At 39.0% G+C, this 23,685-nt stretch overlaps 1 protein-coding gene across 1 annotated transcript; it reads left to right on the forward strand.

Annotated features, from left to right (window-relative positions):
* The first annotated feature begins 29 nt into the window (after nt 1-29).
* Nucleotides 30-23,546, forward strand: PIP4P2 (phosphatidylinositol-4,5-bisphosphate 4-phosphatase 2). Its single transcript, XM_071554201.1, has 7 exons — nt 30-272; nt 5,631-5,779; nt 7,161-7,267; nt 8,849-8,972; nt 14,640-14,692; nt 20,764-20,854; nt 21,969-23,546. The coding sequence occupies exons 1-7, from the start codon at nt 167-169 to the stop codon at nt 22,110-22,112; spliced, it is 774 nt and encodes a 257-aa protein (XP_071410302.1). The 5' UTR covers nt 30-166; the 3' UTR covers nt 22,113-23,546.
* Nucleotides 23,547-23,685: the final 139 nt, after the last annotated feature.

The following is a 23,685-nucleotide window of genomic DNA, read 5'->3' on the forward strand; positions in this document are numbered from 1 at the left end:
GCCCCCGCCCCGCCGTCCCTCCTCCCCGCCCCGCTCTCATTCATTCCCAGCCCCTTCCTCTGCGCTCCTTCCCCTTCCCCGGCGCCGTCGGTCCGGCCGCCTCCCCTCCCTCCTTCCCTCCCCGCGCCGAGCGCCGGCAGCGGGCAGGGCCCTCCGCTCCGCAGCCATGGCCGCCGAGGGGGTGGACGAGCGCTCGCCGCTGCTCTCCGCGCCCGGCTCCGGCAATGTCACCCCGACCGCGCCGCCCTACCTGCCGGACAGCAGCCCCCGAGGTAAGGTGGCCGTGTCGGGCAGCGGGGTGGCTGCCGGCCCGGGCACGGCGGGGCCCTGGCGCTGGCGGGGGCTGCCCCGCCCGGGGCGGCGGGGCCGGCGCGGGGGCCACAACAGGTAACGCCGCGCATAGGCCGCGCTGCCCGGCCCCGGCTCCTCGGCAGGAAAAATAAAAGACAGTAAAATAATTGTTTGCAGGGTCAGAACAAGCCAAAACCGGTCTGCTTATTATAACTCGTTCGCAAGCCGCAGCTTGCAAGGTAATTGTTGGATTTGGGTTCCCCCATTAATTAGGCGCAGGATTAAGTGGCAGGTCTGAGCTGCGCCGGCACAGCAGCAGCTGCAGAGCTCGCAGCAGAGTCGGCACCGCAGGGCTCTGAGCTGCGCCCCCCACCGCGGTGCCTCAGCCCAGAGGTGCCCCGCTCGGTGCCCCGCTCGGTGCCGCCAGTCGCAGTGAGATAACCCAGGGACTCGGTGCAGTGTGGCAGCTGAAGTCCAAAACCACTAGAATGTCCTTGCAAACGCATTTCAAGGCCATAGCTGGTTTTGGCTTTATTTTTAAAGCAAGTTAGATACTGTAGTTCCAAATCTGTAATCACGGTATAATTATATGGTATTATCTTTCTTGCACCGACTTAGGAAAATCATCTTGTTGATCAATACTGAATATTTAATAAGCAGGTGAAAAGATTTTACTTTGAAAATCCAAATCAGGATGTTTATAAAGTATATGACTATTTTTTTGTTTTGTTTTAATTAAACGTTTTAGAGCAGAAGGTGATGTGTGGAGAAAGCTGAAGGAATGAAGGAACAATAAGATTAGAGTAGCCTTTAAAATGTAAGATTACAGTGCTTATCTATACATCTCCAGTGTGTCTGCCCTTTCTTAAGGATTTCTGTGTAATTGTATAGATTTATTAAATGTATGTAACCAGAATGAGTGAGCATCTGTCTGTTTTGAATAATATTTAAACTCATGGAAAACTAGTCCTCTTTGTCTTGATATGAAAATGTATTTCAGTTAGAGCTGTAGCTGGTATTGACTGTTTACTTTCATTTGAAGTGGACAAAGGAATATTGGCCTGAAAACCAGCAGAGGTTGGGGATTTTGTTTTGTTTATTTTTTGGGTTTTTTCCCAATCAATTTGTGTAGGATCGGCATCATTCTCTAAGTTAAAAAAATAAATCCAGAAATCCATCAGAGTTTAAATTTTGGTGTTTGATGTTTTTATTCTTAGTGGTCCTTATCCTGTAACTATTACTTTTGTATACATTTTAATTTGTTGGGTTTTTTTAAAAGTTTTTCTAGTTTTAAATGTAATTAAAATACATTAGATCAGTGACTCTCGTTTGAGTCCAGGGTAAAACTCCTGACCTGGTAAGGAGCTGCCCCAAAATGCTCATTTGAGTTGGTAGCTGTGTCCTGCTGTGCCTCCAGTGGGCATCTGTGACTCCTGGTAACTGGCTGGGCACCTGTGCTGGGGTGTGGTGCTTAAGTGGCTCCTTCCCAGAAGGGAGGAGGAACCAACCATGGACCTTTCTTAAATGTCAAAGACCTCTTGTCCAGTCAGTCCATGAGCATGCGTGCTAGGTGGCACTTCAAAATTCTCTACCACACTTAAAAAAAGATAGCTGCAGATCAAAATTTTGCAGAGCTGTGACATAGGCCCCATAGCTCTACTTCCCTTGCTCTGTTTTCCTTCGTGAAAGGATCTGTGCAAGGTAAACCGCCTTTCTAGCTAACAGGCAGCCTCTGTCTCTCTCCCTAGCACAGGTCAACATGTATGAGAAGGAAACATTCTTGTGGAAAGATAGGGTTTGCTTCCAAACCCCCTTCTGGAAGAGCTTCCTCGCTTAACATCACCTGCCTGGTGTAGAGTGGCAGAGCAAGGTGGAAGAAGCCCTTGGCACTCAAAACTATCACCTGAATGTACATTAATAAACTTATCCCTGTAATTAACTACTGTGCCCAACATGTCATCCTGAGCTTTAAGTTTGAGAGGTTTGAAAGTAACCTTCTCTTCCCTTGTTGGGCTGGAGCTGGGACCCAGCTGACCCTTCTTGGTATAACCTGGTGGTTGCTTAAATCCTGGTAATGGTTCAGTGTTTGTTCCTAATGATGAAAGCAAGAAAGAAAAATCTTTTTATGTGGATGCAGGCCACAGTATTTAAGACACTTCTCACATAGACAAAGGGTGGGACAGTCAGCTCTCCTCCCTATAGTAAGGTGGTTATTCAGTGCCTTATTTTTTTTTCATGTATCGTTCTCCTGTGGGGTTGAGGAGGGAGTCAGATGTACTGTGTGATAGGGCACTTTGCAAATCCTGCTGAACTAATTACTGTTCATTTTTTTTTAAAGAAAAATTGATACAGTTTTAAACTGGTATGTCAGCAGCAGGAAATTCAGTATCTCATTAAATGTCTCCTGGTATGTACATGAAATTTGGCTATAATCCAGTCATGTCCAGCATCATAGACCTTATGAAGTGGTTTTAGATCTTACAGTTAGCCTGAAATTCAAACTGTTGAAAAAAAAAAAGTCATACCAAAGTATGTTAATGTGCTTTGAAACGTTTTCATTAAGGGGAAATGAGCAGCAAACTTTGAGTCAATGCTTTTATTTTCCTTTTCACCCCCCCCCCCCTTCATTCTCTCCAAAATACTTTAATTAATTTTAGTGGCTTTTGCTGGTTTTGTTTTTTTGAGTTCTCCCAAATGCACGTTTTCTTTAAGCCTGCAGGTTGCAGTGCCAAGATACCTCCGGCTTTCTGCTTCATAGCAAACGTTATTTGCTGCAGCACCACTCTGAAAAGCAGCCATTATTCGCTTGCTATCTGATATTTGCTGAGCCAGCAGGACAGGAACAGCAAGGCTGCCTACCTGGAAGCCAAGGAGCTCCAGTGTGAGGCTGGAGTAGTGGCTGGCAGCGCACCTCAGTGAACCGGCTTTCAAACGCCTAAGAATTTTTGCTTAGAAATAGAGTACAGAAAATTATAAATGTCTAGAATGGTATAGTTGCCAGTTTTTAAAGTATTCCAAGATCCTGGAAAGCTGAAAGGCTGGGAGCTGTGTGTCTGTTTTTACTTTCTGTTACTGTTCAAGATACTGTTTGCTTTTCCTTAGTATTGCTGCCCTGATCCCAGCTGATAGAGTTAAGGAGTCACACTTTAAATGGAGAGAACAAAGTCAAGAAGTTCTGCAAGGCAATTGTTGCTTTTCAGAAAAGCACCTTTAAAGCTGGGAGTGAAGTTTAGGAGGGTGTCCTGCAGAGTTTGGCTTGTGGTCTGCTGAATGTGCCTGTTGTTTTATGGCTACCTTTTCCCCAAGCCAGAAAGTGTTAGCTGCTCTCAGTGGGAGCAGTTAAGCAGCTGCTGACTGCGAAAAACCCCTTGCAGCATCCTTGACTTAGCCACTCGGGCCTAAGACACTGCTGTTGCCATCATCCAAAACTCTCACCTGGTTTTGGCAATGATCTAGTAGGCTAAGGTTTTTTCTAATGTCACACTGTGTGTGGCTTGGGGGTTTGTCTTGTGTGTCTTTGTTTTGTTAATGCCTTGTAGTATCTCCTGTCCTGCATGGGGCAGTCTTATGTATCATAGTACAGCAAAATATTACTTAATTTTTTTTTTCTGAATGCTGCATTTTTTTCAGAATGTAATTCCTCAGAAGCAAAAGAAATCACAACACTATTACGTGATATTTCCTAAGAATGACGGTTTCTGTAACCGGTATATCAAAGCTGAAGATGTGAAGTTCACTTGCTCAAGTAACAGAGCATCAGTTTGTCATGACTTCAGAATTGCATTGCTGCATCTAAGTTTATTTTGTTTCCCATCTGAAATAGTTCAAGTAAGTTGGATGAGATTCTGAGACTTTCAAGGTATCCACCTTGCACCTGCTGCCTCTGTGAGTAAAATCAAGCACATATCTGGGTCATTTGTAGACCAAGTGGCAAAGAGAGAGAAAGAGAGAGAGAGAGCACACTAAGCAGCAATGCTGCTTCAAATGTGTGGTGACTTTTGGATCCAAAGGACAGACAGGGTTTCTTATATCCCTCCAGCTTATGACATTCACTTTAAGAGAGAGTGAAGGAGTGATGAGTGTTTTCTTACTTGCTTAAATTTAATACTTGGGCTTGTCAGCTTTGATAGCAGCCCTTGATTTCCCTCATCACCCTCCAACAGATACTCTTCTGCTCAGTGCTGTTGGTAAACTGAAAGTAAGCTCATCTCTCACTGCTGCTCTGAAGAATTTATTAGCTGCTTGGATGTAATTTTTAACAAACTTACTGAAGTTCAAGGCTGCAGAGCATTTCAAACTACTATTAAAACCAGCTAGCTATGAACTACAGAATATGCCTGTTTTGTATTTGCTTACCTGAGGAACCTGGAACTTCTTGATGAAATAGATGCCAGTGCTATTACATGCCAAATTATTGTTATAATAAGCTTGTGAGAGATTGGTGTGTTGAATTATTTTCATTCCATGGATTCTTAGACCTTGGAGGATCTTTAATGTTTCTTCCCTGTTTCATTGTGGGCTGAAGACTGGCAAAGCTGAATTCTGCTCTTCCACGGATACCTAAGGCCACTATATCCTTCTTTATGTTAGCCTGTCCTAATTGACTGAAGATCCTTTTATGCATCCATACTTTGGCTCTTGGACAAGAAAATTATCTGGAACCCTTAAAAGCAGAAACTCTTAAGACTTCAGTTCACCATTTTTTTTTTCTTCAAGATAACAGAAATTTGCCATGGTTGCACTCAAAAAGGAAGCACTTCATGCCACTTCCCATCCAAGACCTGTTTTCTTTACAGGACTGTTCTGTGTTTTTTACCTGTAGCATTTATTACTACATGATAAACACTTTTCTATGTTTCAGTCTTTTCAGTTTGTAAAGGCTGTTTATGACTCCTGCCTACCTATGTCTTATTTTCTGGTATTTTTTATCCAAAAGCCAGTCTCTGGTTGCTACTAATCTGTAGTAGGTTTGTGGTTTCTTTGAGTTTTTTCACCCCTGATTTCTAAAGACTCTGAAAAGTTGGTATGGAAATAAAGTTACATAGATGAGTATTTTGTTAGATCCTGGTTTCGGGGGTGGTTTACTGTGTTGCTGTGTTTGTGTTGCTGGTTTGCTTTACATACAACTATGAGTGATGTTTGTGCACACAGAAGCTTTGGAGAAGGGGATTGCAAACTTAGGTTCGTCTTTTGTTTACACTAACCATTAACTTCGAGTTGTTTGGGATTTTTTTTAATATTTTTTTTTCTTTTTTGAGGCTGTGACTTAGAGATAATATTTGCTGAAAGTGTTTTAGGATCCTCTGGTGTTTGAGCTGAGACTTCTTTATCTCTTGCAGCAGAACTTCCTCCTCCATACACTGCCATTGCAAGTCCAGATGCCAGCGGTGTTCCTGTAATAAACTGCCGCGTGTGCCAGTCACTAATCAATCTGGATGGCAAACTACACCAACACGTGGTTAAGTGCACAGTTTGCAATGAAGCTACGGTAAAATGGATTTTTAGCATTTTCTTTTTGCAGAGGGGACTGGGGGGAGGCTGATTTATGTGGTTGGTGGAATTTGTGTGCTCACCTACAAAGGGTGAGTCCCTTCCTGCCATCGCTGCAGAGAACCTGTCAGTCAGCCCAGCTGACTGCGAGTGTAGTTGGTGTGCAAGCTCAAGGGTTGCTGGCACAGGGATGGTCATAAGCAGTTTGAATAAATCTTGGTGCAAGATGTCTCCTGAGGAGGAAAAAAAGCAAAGATGTCATTTAAGTAATTACTCTTCTGTGAAGAGTGATGAAATTGGTTTTGATGGGATGAAGGAAAATGAATTGAGTTATTCCAAGAGTGGGAGAAAAAAAAGTAACTACCCCACACCTCTCCCTGGATGTGTGCCTTCCTCCTCCAGTACTGTTTAGTCAGTTGGTTAGCTTGCTAACAGGCCACAATACAACAGCTTTGAAATGCATAAGTCACAGGTTCTTCTCAAGTGATCCCAGACCTATTTGTTCTTCCTTCTCTTTTCTTAATTGAAGTCTTCACTATTTGGCTCCTGCTTCTATATTTTTCCTCCTACCAATTTTAGTTTTGTGCTCTGATATTGCAGTGCTCCACAGCTTCTGGAAGCACTTGTATGTAAAAAACCACAATTGGATTTATTATACGAAAAGAACTTTAAATTATGTCCAGAAGACAGGAAGCCTTAAAACTGCAGGAAGACTTGTTTTATTTCCACTTGAAAGAAAGAATAGGGAACTTGCCATGGATAGTAACTTTCCCTGCAGATATATAATGTTTCAGGACAAAGTATCTTGCAGCTTTTGATTTGCTGTATGAAAGGGACACTGCAACTTGACTCCCTGGTTGGAGAAAGATAATTTCAGTACAGTTTAAAGTAAGAGTTCAATGGTGTCTTCATGTTCTGAGAACCAGACTGTGATTCTTTCACTGTTGAATGAAGCCATTGTGCCAGGCAAGGTGCCTTGTTTGATGTTTTGACTGTTGGTTTTGTTTTTTTTTTAAATATACCACTCCTAAAGTTCACATTAAAAAAACTCCAAACACCAAAACTGAACCGAAGCCTTGAATTGTCATTAAAAATACGACTAAATATGACTAAAATGTGCATATTTTTTCCTATGAGTTTGCAGAATCTCGTTTGTTCTATTGAGGAAATTTTTACTTCTTTGTCCAGGAAGAGAGACAAAACTTTTAATTTTGTCTTGACTGTGAATTTTCCTCTGTAAGAGGAACTGTATTTATCTATTAGCAAGAACTTGTCACTGAAGTTGTTCTGCTTTGTCATACTGTTATGTGGAAGAAGATGTATTGCTATAACTTCTGATGTGTGTTCTCTGGTGGTTGTGTTGGTTTTTTTTTGTTTAGCCAATCAAAAACCCTCCTTCAGGGAAGAAGTATGTTAGATGTCAGTGTAACTGTCTCCTTATCTGTAAGGATACCTCTCGGAAAATAGGCTGTCCAAGACCAAACTGGTAAGAATAAAATACTCTAAGTGCCTTGTGATAGTTTTCTTTAAAGCAACAATTCTCTTTTGTCTTAAGTATTTAAGACTAAAAGAGGTTCAAGCCTAGGCCTCTGTACATGGACACTTGACAGAACATTACAGACACAAGTAGTGCTAATGTCAATTTTGAATATTTTTTTAAGATTAAAGAGCAAAAATGTTTCTTCTTTTTCTATTTAGTGTTAGTCTCAGATGTGTGTGTCATAAGGAAAAAATAAAGTACAACAGAAAAGAAAACCCACTTCTTGTTTCTGTGCCTTAACGTTCACAATTTCTTGCAGACTTAATCATTGTAAACACACAGGATATTCACTTTGTCTAGTTCAAAGTTGGGACTTTGGAATGAAATGGAAGAGGGAGCAGTAGGTTGGCTTCAGTCCTCTTCTCCTGTTTTTGCTGAGTTTTCATTCTCCTCTCAGCTCTCCATTGGTGTTAAAAATCCCACTGAGGCAGGAGTAGTTCAATTGTAAGCGGTGCAGCTCTAACAGGTGAAATGGAGATGAATAAGTCTGCAGATACATAAGTAGAAGGTCTACCACACCCAGTGCTCTAGTCACCTGTCTGTTGGCTGTTGTGATTTTGAAACAGTTTGAGATGTGGAATTTTTTTTTCATTAATGCATTCTTGGGGAGGACTGACTAAACTGAATCAGAATCCCTAATTTTATTAAAATTATCTCAAAAGCATATATCTCAGCAATTTCCCCAAGATAGTCCATGTATTTGTCTTGCTAGAAACTGAGCAAAATTGGTTTACTTTGAAGGACAGAGTGGGGAGTGTGCCCAAAATGGAAGACTCCAGGTTGAAGGGAGGCCATTGAGAATACTGTTTTGGTTGTATATGGAGAGACATGCGGTGCAAATTAAATAATGCTTTAATTCTCTTCTTCACTTTTGCATGCTAGGAAGTCTCTTCCTCATTCTGTTTTGAGTTGGTTAATTTAGGTACTGTCATTTTGGACTGACAAATTGTATAATTAATCTGGAAATATGTTAAACATAAAACCAAATACTTACAAACTGGTTTTTTAAAGTAAATTGATTGCATTGAGTCAAGTTTGGGTAGTTTTCTTTTTTTAGTTTACTCAATTTGAATGGAATTTTTACTGTACAAATGTGGATATGCTGCTTATATTGACATGTGTTTTTGGAGTGTGGGAAGGAGAAGTAGCTTTTGGAAGAGTCTGTTGTACTCTTTATGTGTTTCACATAGGTATGTTACATTTCAGTTCACAGGCTTACGCAGTCTGGGTATTAAGCTATCATTTTCCTGATGAGTGTTTCTGCTGTATGCTGGCAAGTCTTCAATCTCTACAGGGTTCAGGCTTGCATGGCTGATCTTGGGGTGAAAGAAAATGTTTTCAAAACCGAAAAGGAAAACACTTTGGAAAGAGACCAAAACTGAGCGCATCAGCTGTTTAACAAGCAGATTATTGTTTAAAAGTGTAAGAATATTTGGGAGCGAGTTGCTTAAATTGCTAATTGCTTAAATGCATCGTTCTTCTCTCTTGCTAGCTTAATTACATGTGCATCTAATGTTCTTAACACAGTAGACGCATCATTACTCTTGGTCCAGTAATGCTGATCCCAGAAGAGCAGCCAGCTCAGCCTGCCTTGCCAGTTCAACCAGATGGAACACGAGTGGTGTGTGGGCACTGTGGAAATACATTCCTTGTAAGTAAAGCACAGGATTCTCCTTCTCACCTCATTCTACCCTCAAGGTATTTGTTGTAAGCACTTTTAAGGAGTGTCTTTCCTGACTCTCTGGCATCAGTGAGGAACTAAAGCTTCTTCTGTCCTCCTATTGCTATGGATGTATGGTCTGTATTTGGCTATCTTTACAAGCATTTCAAGAAAACTTAACAGTCTTCCTGTGCATGGATGGATAAAGCCCAAAGTCTTAGTGCTTAGTGATGTGAGAGTGCACAGTGCTGGAGAAGGAGGTTATGCTTTCAGGTTCTGTTTAGTCTTGCAATGGTGGCTGTGTTCTGTAGTGGCTGACAGCAGTTCTGTCATTGCTGTATGGACCCCTGAAAGCTGTTTGTTATGACACTTGCCACTGGCATCTCTGTCAGTTGTTACAGAACTGGAGGTTTTGGTTGTTGTGTGAGGCTGGGAGTTGATCCCATTTTTGAAGTGGAAGGATGCAAGAATACCCTTCTGTTGTTGAACTGTTTGCAGCCTTCTAAATGGATCTTTAAAGAGGCTGCCATGCTTGAACTTGGACTGTAGTACTAGAGTAAGTTAGCTTTAGCTTCATTATTCAGCAGTGTTTGAATCTCTGACAGGCTTGTGAGTTACAGCAAATGGCTAAAGACTACATCTGAAGGAACCACATAGTCATGAGAGTGGTGTTACACTCCTGAAACAGGGGATTATAAGACCAGAGAATTCTCAAGGCAGAAAGAAGTTTGGGGACTGTCACTTCATGTTGGCTTATACCAGCAGAGAGAGAAGGGTTCACTTGTGATGGGCTCTCTAATGGAGTAGACTTCTGCCCTCAAATCTTTACTTATTGATCAGTGAAAGACTTCTATGGCCTAACCCCAGCCAGCAACTAATTACCACATGGCTGCTTGCTCACTGCCAACACTGCCCGGCCCGCCCGGGTGGGTAGGAGAATTGGAAAAAAGGCACAACTCGTGGGTTCAGATAAAACAATTTAATGATTGAAACAAAACAAAACCCCAAATGCTACTAATGATGGCAATAACAAACGTAATGAAAAGAGAGGAATCAAACCCAAGAGAAACAAGTGATGCTCAATAAAATTGTTCACCACCTGCTGACTGATGCCTAGTCAGTCTCACAGTAGCAGCAGCATCTCTCAGCCAACTCCACCCAGGTTATATACCAAACATGATGTTCTGTGGTATGGAGTATCCCTTTGGCCAGTTCAGCTCAGCTCTCGAGCTCTTTGTGCACCTGTTTGCTGGCAGAGCAAGAGCAACTGAAAAGTCCTTGACTCTTGGGTAAACACTACTTAGCAACAAGTAAAGCAGTAGTTTGTTATGAGCATTGTTACTGAATCCAAAACATACCAGCTAGCTACTAAGAAAGTTAAGAATCCCAGCTGAAACCGGGACAGGTGTGCTGTAGTAGCTTAATTACTACATTAGGTGATGAATGCAGGAAGCAGGAAATGGCCCTTACACTTCCTTTTTATTTTCTTCAGGGGAAATTAAAAATTTTGTTATGAATTTACAAGTAATGTGTTAACTGAAGAGCCATTAGAGAGATGCTTGAGAAATATTGTATCTACTAAGTCTGCCTGTATATTGAAAAATATATATTTCTCCTCTGACTCTTGCTGAAGAGTAGAAGTCAGTAACTGAAGATAGCCGAAGTGGGTTTTCTGCTTGCCATTTTTTTTCTATCTTTGGGGATTTTCATGAGCATGGGAGTTTTACTTATTTTTATCCTCTATTTGCTTTATGTAAGTACAGCCTAAATTAACTTTGTAGTTTACGCTATGAACTACTTCAGGTGAACATAAGGGAAAAAAACCCCATAAAGGCTGTTTTTTTCCAATAACTACTGGATTATGCCTTAAAAGGCTAAGTTTGCTATTTTGGGGTTTGTGCACGTGACTTCAGATCTAATTGTTGCTTTAGGGAACTGCAACATTTTGAACCTTACAGTCCTATCTGCTAGTAAGACCAATTTGTCACTGGGGTACCATGAAAAGAAAATTTCCGGATCATTAGAAATAGGACGCTTGGTATTCTTTTATTTTGAGTTATCAAGAAAAACTTTTTTCTTCTCACTTCATACAGCTTTCCCACCAGACTTTTGTTTCTGTCTTTTTCTGTAATGAAGTCTGATATTGTCTAAATAAAAGTTTTAGTTTAGACTTTTTTGGTTAAGATTTCTAGTGAGCAGAGAAGCCAAAAAAAATAAAAAAAGTTTTATCCAGCCTAGAAACTCAGCTTCTGTATAGGTATTTCTGCTTTTTGTTATCTCCACATTGTAAAGAAAATATGTAATTCTTAATGCATCTCTCAGCAATTCAGTAGGTTATCCCTTTTACTTGACAGTTAAAAAAACCCCAAAATAGACAATCAAAGCTAGAATCCCTGGGGTGGGAAAGTCAAATTGTCATTTGCATGTTCTGTGTTCTTTTAAGGATATCTACTTGTTCACCACCTCCCCGGATTAATTTTTTCTGTATGAAAGCATAAGTATGGGCTGTGCTTTACTTGCCTCTACATGTGTGTGGGGTGTTTCTACAAATCATGAAAAGCACACTCCATGTTATGGAGTGCCCTAAGGTTTCAGCTGTCAGGCTTAGTACTGAAGTGATACTTTAGCTGAACTATCAGGAGTTACATTTTATTAATGAGATCTTTCCTTCCCTTGGTAACCGAATAGAAGTCTGTTCTGTGTTAAGATTTCCATTGTTTCTGGCAGATTAGGAGTTTGGACAAATGGAAAAACGGGTAGAATAGAAAAGGAGGGCAGGACAAGGGTTTAATTATGTTGCTAAATCAGTTTGATCTGATTTGGGTTTTTTTGAATGCTTCTGGACTTGTGCTGTGACAGTTACTGTTTCTTCCAGCAGTTAAGTCATCCCTGCAACTCCCCCCAGAGGAACCTCTACCTGTTACAGTCTGTGGCTGTCAGAGGCTGAGTTGCCTTTGGAAATGGTGGTGAGTGAGGGAGGGTTGTCCCTGTGTTGTCCCCCTCTCTGCCATCTTCCTGCTACTGTCCTGCTTTTGGAGAGACCTCAAGGACAAGAAGCCAGGAGCAAGCTATAGAAACAACAGGCTGTAGGCTGCGCACTGTGATTCCTGTTTTTTTTTAACTATTCAAATATGAAAATTATTTCTACTGAAATAATTGAATAGAAAACCCTTTAAACTTTTCAGACAACTCAGACATGTTTTAACAAACTGCAGAAGTATTTTGCTTTCCCAAAGGATCTGAAGGGACTGGAGGGGAAGCTGCTTTTGCAGAAGGAGCTCTATGTAGGACTCTGTGTGTGTGTGTGTGCATATTTTTTCTCTTTTTTTTTTCCTCTTACATTAAATGTGCTGAGAACTATTTTAGGCTCAGAAGGAAAATAAGTTTGACATATTCTTATAGTAATTCTGTGGATGGATGTCTGGTCTTGTCTGCAGCTGAAATGTTGAAGAGCTCTGGAATCCTCCTCTCTCCTCATTTGTGTTTTAGTACATCTAAACAGGGATTTGGGCTCTCATTTATTCTATTGTTTCAATTAGAAAAATACAGTTTGTATTCTCAGCAGAGAGTTAAATTTCATGTTACTGCAATTTTAATCTTTCTTAACATGAATCAGTATTAGGTACTTTGAAGCACTCTGGAATATGTGTAAAAAAAATACCAGTTTAAGCATGATTTTAACTACTTGCTAAACCCACCAAAGCTCCATGTATTACAATGTACATGAACACAACCTTTCCCCACTGCTAATGTGATCTGAATTCTTGATGCTCGAATGTCTTGTCACATTTTTGCTCTTTTTTTTCCGCAAATATTTTTGTTATGTGCAGAAGGCATCATAACTGTAAGTGCTTCTCATACTTCAGATAACTCTATGAAAACAGATTATTGCTTCCTCTCTTTTCTTTCTGTACTTGAAGCCCAAGTGCATTTGAGCCATTAATAATTAGAGCCAATAATTAGAATCTTAAATAAAATCCTAGAATGGCCATTAATGAGTAATTTTGTCTGTTTCTGGAATTGCAGTTGAAAAAGCTGAAGTAAGTGCTCTCATGAGACCAATCTCCATCCCCAACACTGACAATTGCATCCTATTGCACTTTCATTGTGAACAATACTAAGGGAAATTGAGTGGGTTTTTGACAGGGATGCAGGTGAATTACTTGCTCCTCTGCCAGGAATGTGGAAGTAGAACTAATGCTTCTAAAATGCTTTGCTTGTGTAGGGAGTATTACAGAAGTCTTATTAATGGATAAAATAGAACTGTGCTAGATCAATTTGTGGAAGTCTTGTAAACAAATAATACCAGTTACATAGTTGTTCTTTAAATGTGTAATTGGATACTTCAGAACCTGAAAACAAAGGAGGGATTTCTTTTTGATGGAGAATTATCCCCAAGTAAATAAAACTGAGAAGTAAATAAAACTGAGGCAGATCTTCAAGAGGCAGGAAAATGCACTCTAAATACTATTATATTTAAATACTACAGATTGAAATCTTGCTTGCAGCAAAATCTGTTGATACTGGCAAGACATGAGAAGACACATCCACTTTCTTTGCACATAAAATCGTATTTTTTTTTTCCTCAGTGTTTTAATGGTGCTGTGCTGTAGGTTGGTCCTGTTTTCCATACAAGGGTGGGCTGTCATTTTTGCTTTGTGGTTGTAAAAGTTACAACACTATTCACTTCAGTAGGCCAACTTCAGATTTCTCATGGAGATAAGGCAGATCTTAATGGAGATGAGGCACTGGTGACCTGCACTGTGATTTCTTCCCCTGCTATTAACTTGCAGTGTGAGTTTTGCATAAATCCAGAAGGGAAGGGAGAGGAGAACTGTATTTCACCAGGAAAACTGCAAACTGACCTCCAACTGAGAAAAGCAAGAGAAGAGAGCTGCAATTACAGTATAACTTAAGAACAATAACCTTATCACCTTGATCAAGGCAAACATGTTTAAAGTGCTTGTTTAATACTTCTGTTATCATGGAATGAAATTTAACAGAACCTGCTGTTTTTAAATGAATGTGTCACTGTATCCTCTGGTGGACGTAGTTCTAGGAATTACTTTCACTAAGGCTGTTTGCCACATAGGTTTTAGTCTGCTTGGAAGGTTATGACCATACCAGGTAAAGTTTTACATATCATCTTTTTAAAGTTATGTAAGCCAATAGTGTTCTCTGTTTTATTGGTACGTAAAACTTAGATATCTACTATCTGAAATATTCTTTAGCTAATCTTCCTATGTACCCATAACTTAGTTTTCACAAATGATGCAAGGACTGGGGAAAGATGGGAAAATGCTTCTATCTGTAACTGTGCCAAAGAAAACACACTTATTTTGATTCAAAGTGTATTCATAGTTGCTAAGTAAGAGAAGAAAACATGTTAATATTATAATGTTGCCCATACTATGCCTGTGGATGTAACCACATTACGTCAAGGGCATTTTCTAATACTTAGGCAAGCCATGGGAAATGTTCACATGGAAATCCCAATCCTATGTTGCCACTGACAAAAGGGCATCCCATTTATGGAAGAAAGCAAGAAACAAGTCAAAGGAAGTCTGAGAAGCAAAATGTTTTCATAGTGGATGAAATGCAACAAAAAACATTTTCTTGGGTCAATTTTTCAACCTTTTCCTTTTTTTCTTTTTACAGTGGATGGAGCTGAGGTTTAACACACTAGCAAAATGCCCACACTGCAAAAAAATGTAAGTTCTCTGAAAGCAAAGTTATGTAAATTACTGTCAAGTTGCCAGTGTTTCTTCTGTAAAGGTCTCTGGAGTAAAATGTGTCAGCTGTGCTGATTATTTTGCCATGTTCATCTGAACTTCAAGGCTAAAGCGCATGTTGTGTGCACGTGAATTCTCCACTCTTTATGCACAAATCAGTAACTTCGACAAATCCAACCTGCATTTATGAAAATGCTCTGATTGAATTGATAGAGGCAAAAATAAACTGCTAACAATAGACAGGAATGGGTTGCTAAAATTAGCAGCTTATGTCCTTGAAATTTTACATCTTCATGCAGCAGTAATCAGATGTCATCTTTAAATGTAGAACTTGATTTGTCTCATTTTAAAAGGAGGAAAGGAAAAAATCTTAATTTGAAAGAAGTTTTACTGATACTATAAACTCAATAACTAAGCATCTCAATGCATTAGGTTGTTTAATGTTTATGAATTACTGTGCAATAACTTGTCTCTTAATTTGTTATTCAATAAGAACAAGAAAAATTAGAATACAAGAGCTGTAAGAGTTTGTTTGTCTTTTTGTTTGGGGCTCTCTTTGGCTATTTGGCCTTTCTTATTTGAGGTCAGGAATACTTAGTTTGAACTGTTGTTAAAAACTACACTACTAACATACTTTAAATTTGTATAGAATCTCAACCACAGGCTGTGAAATAAGACTAAAATATTACTTCAGAGAATTTTGCATCCTGCTGATTTATTTAAATATTTGTCTTCCTTTGACAGGCAAGTGTGACTTCCAGTTATAGAGCACAATGTGTTTTCCACAGAGAAGAGAACCACAGCTGTGTTGCATGGTTAGGAAAACTAGCAGGTCCCTTAGAAAGCAGAAAGCTTAGGTGTGGGCATGGCCTGGCCTTCAACAGTGATTGAAGTCTTTATATTGGAGTATTTAACAGAGAATTCAGTCTACTGTTGTGTTTAACCTCAGGGGTGCAACTGATCATGTGTGTAGTAGTGGATATGTTCTAGTTTGCTTAGGTCAAATAACCTCAGTCTTGATGAGGTGCTGCTTGTTTGTACTGACTGTAGTTGCATTGTCTGTTCAGTCCTGGAGGAGGGGCTGGTCTTTTGCTGTTTGGTTTGTTTTCAAACTAATTACAATTATGTTTTATTTTTATCATATCACTTTTGATAGCTGACCTCAGCTTTTTTTCTTGACTCTCCTTATGTACAAAACTATTGTTTAATTGTAAAAAAAACAAAACAAAAAAACACCCCACAACCAAAATGAGCAAAAAACAACGCAGCAAAAATAATCAACCTCAACAGTAAGAGCAGCAAAATAAACCACACTCCAGGCAACTGTCCAAAAGTCACACCGTGTGATCTTTTGGTCTCTCTTATGTTGATTAATGTTATTTGTACTTTAAATTGCAGCTGGAGTCTAAAGTTTTCTTAGTATTTCTTTCTGTAAAGTAGAAAGCATACTGTCTGTATGTAAGGAATCAGGAGCCTCTCTGCAGTGCAGTTTGTAATAATTACAGCTTGTGTGGCAACTGTATTGCAGAATGCAAAACTAATTCTAACAAGTGGCCATGTCTGTCCTTGGGCTGAGGATGCAAACTGTGGAATATTGTAATTTAGCTTTGAGTTGCTTGGTGTTTTCCCGCATTTGAGATGCAGCAGTCAGGAGTTTTGGACTTCCAGCAGCATAAACATTTCTAATACTTAGATTTAGGGCACAGCATAGGTGAGACAGAGCCTTGAGTCATGATAATGGAATAAATGCCCACAGTGACCTGCTTTCTCTCAGGTCTTTGTCAGAGGTCATCGTAGCCAGATAGAAGGGAATGTGGGGTTCTTTATTTCAGCTTATTAATGCAAATCGTCTTTCATTAGTAGCTGAGTAGTCAGATGCAAAACTATTCATTTCTTCTGTTGACTCAGTTGATGATTGTCACTGAAAAAAGGATAGTGTACACTGAGGCAGAAGGCACCTTGAATCACTGCAACAGTAAGTTTTTCAAGGAGACATCAGCTGAGACTTTTAGATTTTCAAATAATTTTCATAACTTTGTTTCAAATGTTTTTTAAAAGTGCAGTGAATCTCTGCAGATTGTTTGTGACCTGTTTGGTTGATGGAAAGTAGATCTTAATATTAAGAATGTCTTTTAAAACTGCAGGGAGGATCTGGAGTTATTACATGAAAAGGTCAATAATGAAACAATGTACAGGGAAAAATAAAACGATTATGCCTCAGTACATAAACAAAGGAATCTTTCATATCTGGATGTTGGGGGAAATAGGGTCTTCTTGTTTGTTTTTAATCCCATCTACGTGCTGCCATTGTGGTTTCAAATTTATTGTTTTGTGATGTACTTTTTTTGTCTTGCAAAATAACTTGGAAAATACGGGAAATTATTGTGATGCAGAGAATAAAATCACTTATTTGGAAAATGACCAAATCTCTTTGGAAGTGGACTATAAAACTGTCATGCCAGTATGGGTAAGCTGTTTGCAGAAGCCCTTATGGTGTACAGTTGTTCTGCCTCTCACAGTTGTTATCCACTGCTTTGAGACAACAAATGTAGCTAATGAGGAAATTGTCATGATACAGTTTTATTTTATAGTCACACCTAGGAACTGGGGGAGAAAGTGTTGTTCGTTTTTTTTTTTTTTACTGATTTAGTATTCTTTTGTATTTCAAAATACCAGATGTTTCTCAGCCACAAGAGTGAGAGATTCAAGGAAGGCTTCTACTATTTTTCTTTTTTAATGATGGGGAAGAAGCAGGAACTCAATTTTTTTGTCTGCTGTTCTCTTTCCCGAGCTGTATATTAAATCATCTAGAAATTTCAGGAACATGAATTCAGTTACCAGAAAGAGAATTGAATGCTACAGGTTTTTTTCAGAATGTCAAATCTTTTTTGCTTGAGAACCTACCTGTTTTTCTTTTTAAGGTCTGACAAAACCATGAACCCTCATGAATTTATAACATCTTTGTCCCATAAAGTCTGCAGGACTTTTTGGAAAGAGAGAGATGTTGGAACTCCATCACTGCTGTGGAGTCTAGTTTCAGCAGTGCTATTCATCTTTAAAATACTGGCATTTTGATTTTGTTCTTAAAAACTCTCCTGAAAGCATGCCTGCAATCCTGGCCATAATTCCTATTATCTGGAGCACAACAGACCCAGCATTCTTTCCTGTGCTACTTTTTATAGCTTTTGTCCCTTGTGGTGGTTTTCCTCTATTCTAATTACTACCTGATGCTAAATTGGCTCTTGTGTCTTTTCTCTCTGCTGCTGCTGCCCAAAGGTCTGGCAGGTGCCTTTGCTTCCTCAGCAGCAGCTCAGAAGGAAGGAACCGCTGCCTTGTGGATAGCTCTGTGGTGCGTCCCCACTCCCACGATGCAACTAATCAGCTGTTTCTCTGATATGAAAGTTCTTTTGATCACAGATTTCCAAATGTGCTTGTCAAAGTTGTTGGAGTTCCTAGGTTTTGAGGCAGAGTTTTAGCTTTCTTTACTGAAAGTTAGTTTGGGGATTTCATGTGTAATTTGGGGTGGGTAGAGAGAAACCTCACTAGTTAGAGTGGGCCAGTGGTTGGTATTACTGTTGGAGGTGAAAAATAAATTATGATTTATTTGGATTGCGAAATATTCCCAGGTCTGTTATGTGACTGTAGAAACTTATTATATTTATATCATCTTTGCTTTCCATGGAAAGAGAAAGGTAGCTAAACTGAGACATTCTTTACATTTCAGTTTTGTGGTATTTGAGTTGATGGCTTTCTCACTGAAAGACACATGGATAGAAAATTCACACAGCATCTCCAATGTTATGATTAAGAAAACAAGATTGTAAGTCAGCTCTGAAACTGAAAGTCTCTTTCCCAGAATGAGCTTTGTCTCTGTGTGAAATACACAGCACAGTAAATATGCATTTTTTAGGTGTATTGAATATGACATTTCTACCAGCTAATCTTATGGTATCCAGCTCCGTAATAGAATTAACTTTCTGAGTACATAGCAATGGAGGGAACCTAAGGTCAGTTTGGCAAGCATGTCCTCCCTTTCCCCTTTTATAAAACTACTTTTTTGTTTGACTATGTTTTTCCTCATGGAACTTGGAATTGGATAACATACCTTTTTTGTACAATGGCTGTAGAGTGGATTTTGAAGGAGTTGGTGTAGAGGTGTGTGTGAGAGGATGTCAGGGTATCATGATTCTCCCACACTGATTACACCACAGACGTCCCCCAGTTCCACCCCACATGTGTATTGTAAGATTTGTGGTAAACAGTAATTTCCCTGTGGAAATTAATGAACAGAACTGTTTTGGGACTATTCCTGCTCTTCTGAAAATGGCTTGTAAGTGGTCACTGTATTTCAACCCTTGCCTTGCAAGATGAAGCTCAATGTGTTAGCTTGAGGACTGTTGGTGTTGTGGGGGGATTTTTTTTTCTTGGATCATTTTAGAAATTCCTTGTAAAGAAATAATGTTGGAGTAAAGCTGCTTAAATTCCATTTGAAGGCTTTCTAAGATGAATGCTTAAAAAATTTTAATCACATGCTAAGCATATGAGGGTTACTATGTGGTTAATTAACTGGAGCCAGAAATTTGGTCAGTCATATGATGCATGTACTACTTTAATAGTTTAGCAGTTTTCTTCTTTTATGCATTTATCTTGAATATGTTGAACTATCATGAGATGAAAATTACTTTCCCTTGCATTCTTGAACACAGAATACAAGCATTCAATTATTTCCAATGGTGTGTTTATCTCCCAGAATGGGATGAAGTACTAATGATAGCATATTTCAGGATGGTTCTCTAATATAGAGGGTGCATGTTTTATGAAAGCACCTCTGCCTCTCTAGTCCTTTTATTGTTTCAATGGAATTAAATCATGTTCCTATTTTTCTCATTAGTATAGCTACATGTCATTGCATGCAACAATATGTTGGACACAAGGTGTATTTACTAAACAGTGTTGAGCTTCTGAAATAATTTTTCTAGCCTATAGTAAATAATGTAATGTTTTATTTGCATATTATATTTTTTTGTGTTAGCTTTATGCAGCAAATACAGACAAAACTGTCTGTCCTGGAGTTCATAGTCCACATGATCAGTGACAGAACTTCCAGGGGATTTACTGACCTTGGTTGTCAGAAGTGATTTTTGCAGCTCATGTAACTTGTTGTAGAACTCTTACAAGAAATTGAAAAGTAAGAAGAACTTGTCATGTTTTTGAAGTTACTAAAACTGACTTAAAGATGTCTAAAGAATTTGTCTTTGGAGGTGTTGAACATGGAAAAAAATTACATGTGGCTAAATGATTTGTGTTTATCTTCAAGAAGCAGGGCAGAGTTTAGCCACTGAACAGTAGTGAGTGAACTACTCCAAAAAATGGATAATGAAAGTGTTATTAATGAGATTTAGTGGTAGTAGAAGTGATTTCCAATGACTTAGATGCAGTGACTGTTTTAAGGCTATATGCTGATGTATTAAGTCTTGAAGGGTGTCTTGCAACCTGCATAGAAGCTGCAAAGCCAACTTAAGTTTTGCAATCCAAAAGCTATTCAAGATACTTACCTGGATGTGCTGTGGGTACAGTGGGTGTGGGACACATTCAAACTGTAGGTGTGGCACCATCCTCTTTCTTGTAAGCACCCAGACTTTTAGGTGTTAGGTAATCACCGGCAGTCTCTCTTTGAAACAAACATGTGGATTCTGTCTTGTACTTCGTAGTATAATTGTAGACTTTCCCTACAACTTTATAAGCTTAAGATGGTGTATGTCACAAATCACTGAATATTCTGAGTTCGAAGGGACCCACAAGGATCATTGAGTCCAACTCTTAAGTGAATGATTCATACAGGGATCAAACCCTCAACCTTGGCATTGTTAGCACCATGCTTTAATCAACTGAGCTAATCTCAGGGTTGTGCATTGCCACTCTCTTTCCATCCCCCCCTTTTTAGACAGAAGAATAACTAGAGGCGTATTGGTGGCAGGGCTTGTTTTTGTGGTGTTTGTTACTTGGTTGGTCTTGTTTTTTTATAATTTACACCATTTATTTCCTACCAGTTCATCTGTTGGAAGTGCCCTGCCACGGAGGCGATGCTGTGCATATATTACGATTGGAATGATATGCATCTTCATTGGTGTTGGATTAACTGTGAGTGATGTCCCATGATGTAATTTCAACTGGGCGGGAGGCTGTGTGTGTTCCAAGGAGCTCTCAGCTGACCAGTTCTTTCTTCCCCAGCATTTGACTAAACCTTCCTAAGTCTGTCTCTGTTAAACCATGGACTTAGCCAGACTAATGAAATGCTTCTAAAAAATATTCAGTGTTTTGGCACTATGAGAGTTTCTTTTTTCTGATGTTAAATTTGACTCTTCATCTCTCCTAAAACTTCAGTTTCATGAAAAATGGTTTACTTCACTGTAGAAATACTGGAACATCTTGCTCTTGCTAGAGTTCTCAAAACTTTCACGTTTCCAGAAATACATGTTGCTGCATAGCCAGGAATGTAAGTTCCACTGCAGTAGGGTGAATGGGATTTCAAAAGCTAGAAATATGTATGTGGCTTTGTACAAGCTATAAGGAGTAAAACCAGATAATAAGCTATATACAAATCAGAAAGCTCAGATTTATGTTGCACTGTTACTTGGAAAACTATCTGGCTTCCCAGTATCTGGTACTGGTTACTAGAGCCAACTTTCTACCTGGCAATCCCAGAAAAGTACATGTGAGGAAATACTTGCAGTAAATTTATGTATATAATTCTCATTATGCCTCAAACTTGCATTTTTAACTTGAATAGTTATTTATATATGAGCTTAAGTAAGTTACGAAGGATTTTCCAGTTTCCCAAATAGAAATAAAGACAGCCAGAAATAAAAACAGTGAGAGATTTGGTTTTATTTTTTATTCATGACCTTACTCAGTTTGAAAATTATGTGGAAAAATTTTCCATGAGGTTTGTCCACAGGCTGGTGTAGTCTCCATCCTTGTGGGTTTCTTGGGACCTCTCTGGATTAAAACCCTGAACAACTTGGTCTGACCTCAGAGCTGACCCTGCTTTGATTGGGAAGTTTGCGCTAGAGGTCTCATGATGTCCCTTTCAAGCTCAAGTATCCTATGGTTGTGTACAATTCAGCTAATAAAATATCTGATTTACCCTTGCCAGAGCTGAAAAGATGTAGAAATGCTTCTCCTTAAAATAACTTGCTCTTCCTTGAAGAGCAGATAGTGCTGTAAGTTTGACACTTCTGTTTTCTCTTTTTAGGTTGGTACACAAGATTTCGCCAGGCAATATCATGCAACGTATGTTTCTTGGGCTGTTGCTTATCTCTTAGGTTTAATCTGCCTCATTCGAGCCTGCTACTGGGGAGCCATTAAAGTCAGTTATCCAGAGCACAGTTTTGCGTAGAGAAATTGTTAGGTTATAGATGAACGTCTAGTAATTCTGGATATTACAACTTGGACACTTTTAAAACCTTTCCTGTAAGGATTCCATTCTGTTCAAAGTAGTTTAAAGACTGGGGGTCTCCAAGAACAAATGATCATTGCACTACATAATATGCAAATAGTTTGTTTTGCTGCTAGATTCCCTAGCTCTGAATACTAAAGCTGTGTTTACATGTTCATAAGTCTGTCTTTATAGGCGTTGAATTTTATTTCAACAGTCAGTATTAAGTTTTACATTTCCTTTGTTATGTTAAAATCTGTCTACCATTTTTCTAGATGATCAGTAAAATTCAAAAGCAAGAGTGTTTATAAGTGTTTCTACAGTAGCTTCACATTTGTACTTAACATTTTAACTACAATTATATTCAAGTGGCTTGCTTTAAAACCTAAGCAATAAGCATTTTGCTTGAACTGCTTACTGTACCTTTTGCCTAAGATCATAGTGACCTTATTCAGGAAATGGAAGTTATGGTTGTACTTTAAAAGACTGACACTGTTGGTAGAGAGACATTTGTAAACACTGTATGCTTAGAGATTTTTCAGGTGGAGAGATGTTATTTGGTAGTCCAATTAAATTTCCATCTATCCAGGACTGGATTTCAGTTAGGATAAAGACTTTCTTCTCAAGGATCCTGGGACTGAGGTTTTTGTTTTTTGATTTTTTTTTTCTTTTTAACTGGCAAATCCTAAAAGCCATGCTCGGATTATGGAACTTAACTCTGGTTATTTGTACAAGTTCCTTTACAGGGTCTAAGGGAAGCATTTCATACGAATTGGTTTGTAATACTTCAGTGTCATGTAGACAATAAGATGGTGGTGGGTTGCCTCTTACTTTCCTCTGATCATGTCAGATTTTCCCTGTTTGGGAGTTCTGATGCTGGTCACTGCAAAGGGAGACACTGTAAATTCTCATTAACTGCTGTCATAAGGAAATGAGTAAACTATTGCTTGGACCATTCCATCAAGTACATCTAGTCAATTTAGCACTGACTTGCCAGGAGAATACGGAAACAGAAAGTTTTCTCTAATGATGTATTCACAAAGGATTGAGGGACCAGTTCTTGCACTGCCCATCTTTATAGTTTTAAACAAGTTTTTGCTAAATTCAGAAGGAATGTCCTGAGTGATTTAGACAACTATAGTAATTTAGATAATGGGGTCAGATGGGTAAATTAATATGGATGTTTCAGGGATACATGTAATTTAAATTATCTGTGTTCCTGCTAAGACAAAATGATACTCTGATAAGGATTTTGGAGCACAATAAATGTAAATGATCAAATGTAAATGATCTGTCTTTGTATGATGCTAAATGTATAAAAGCAGTAGCTCAGGATTACAATGTACCTTTTACAAATAAACTAATAAAGAAATAAAGATTATTATTCAAACTTAATGGATTTTGTTACTTATATGTAAATAAAAAGGGACAAGTGGAGGAATCTCCTAGTATGACACAGAAACCACAAAGGTGTTGTGCAGCAAAGGTGAGCTCTGCATTTTTGCCAAATGGCAGCCTCAGGAATATGAGAGCA

This window comes from Pithys albifrons, chromosome 4 (genome assembly GCF_047495875.1).
Source record: "Pithys albifrons albifrons isolate INPA30051 chromosome 4, PitAlb_v1, whole genome shotgun sequence".
NCBI lineage: Eukaryota > Metazoa > Chordata > Aves > Passeriformes > Thamnophilidae > Pithys > Pithys albifrons.

What these genes read in the sequence shown, in the direction of transcription:
- PIP4P2 (XM_071554201.1), top strand. Translation starts at nt 167, where the DNA reads ATGGCCGCCGAGGGGGTGGACGAGCGCTCGCCGCTGCTCTCCGCGCCC. An exon ending in CAGTTTGCAATGAAGCTACG is followed by an intron (nt 5,780 to 7,160) that starts GTAAAATGGATT and finishes TTTTTTGTTTAG; the next exon opens with CCAATCAAAAACCCTCCTTC. An exon ending in TGCCCACACTGCAAAAAAAT is followed by an intron (nt 14,693 to 20,763) that starts GTAAGTTCTCTG and finishes ATTTCCTACCAG; the next exon opens with TTCATCTGTTGGAAGTGCCC.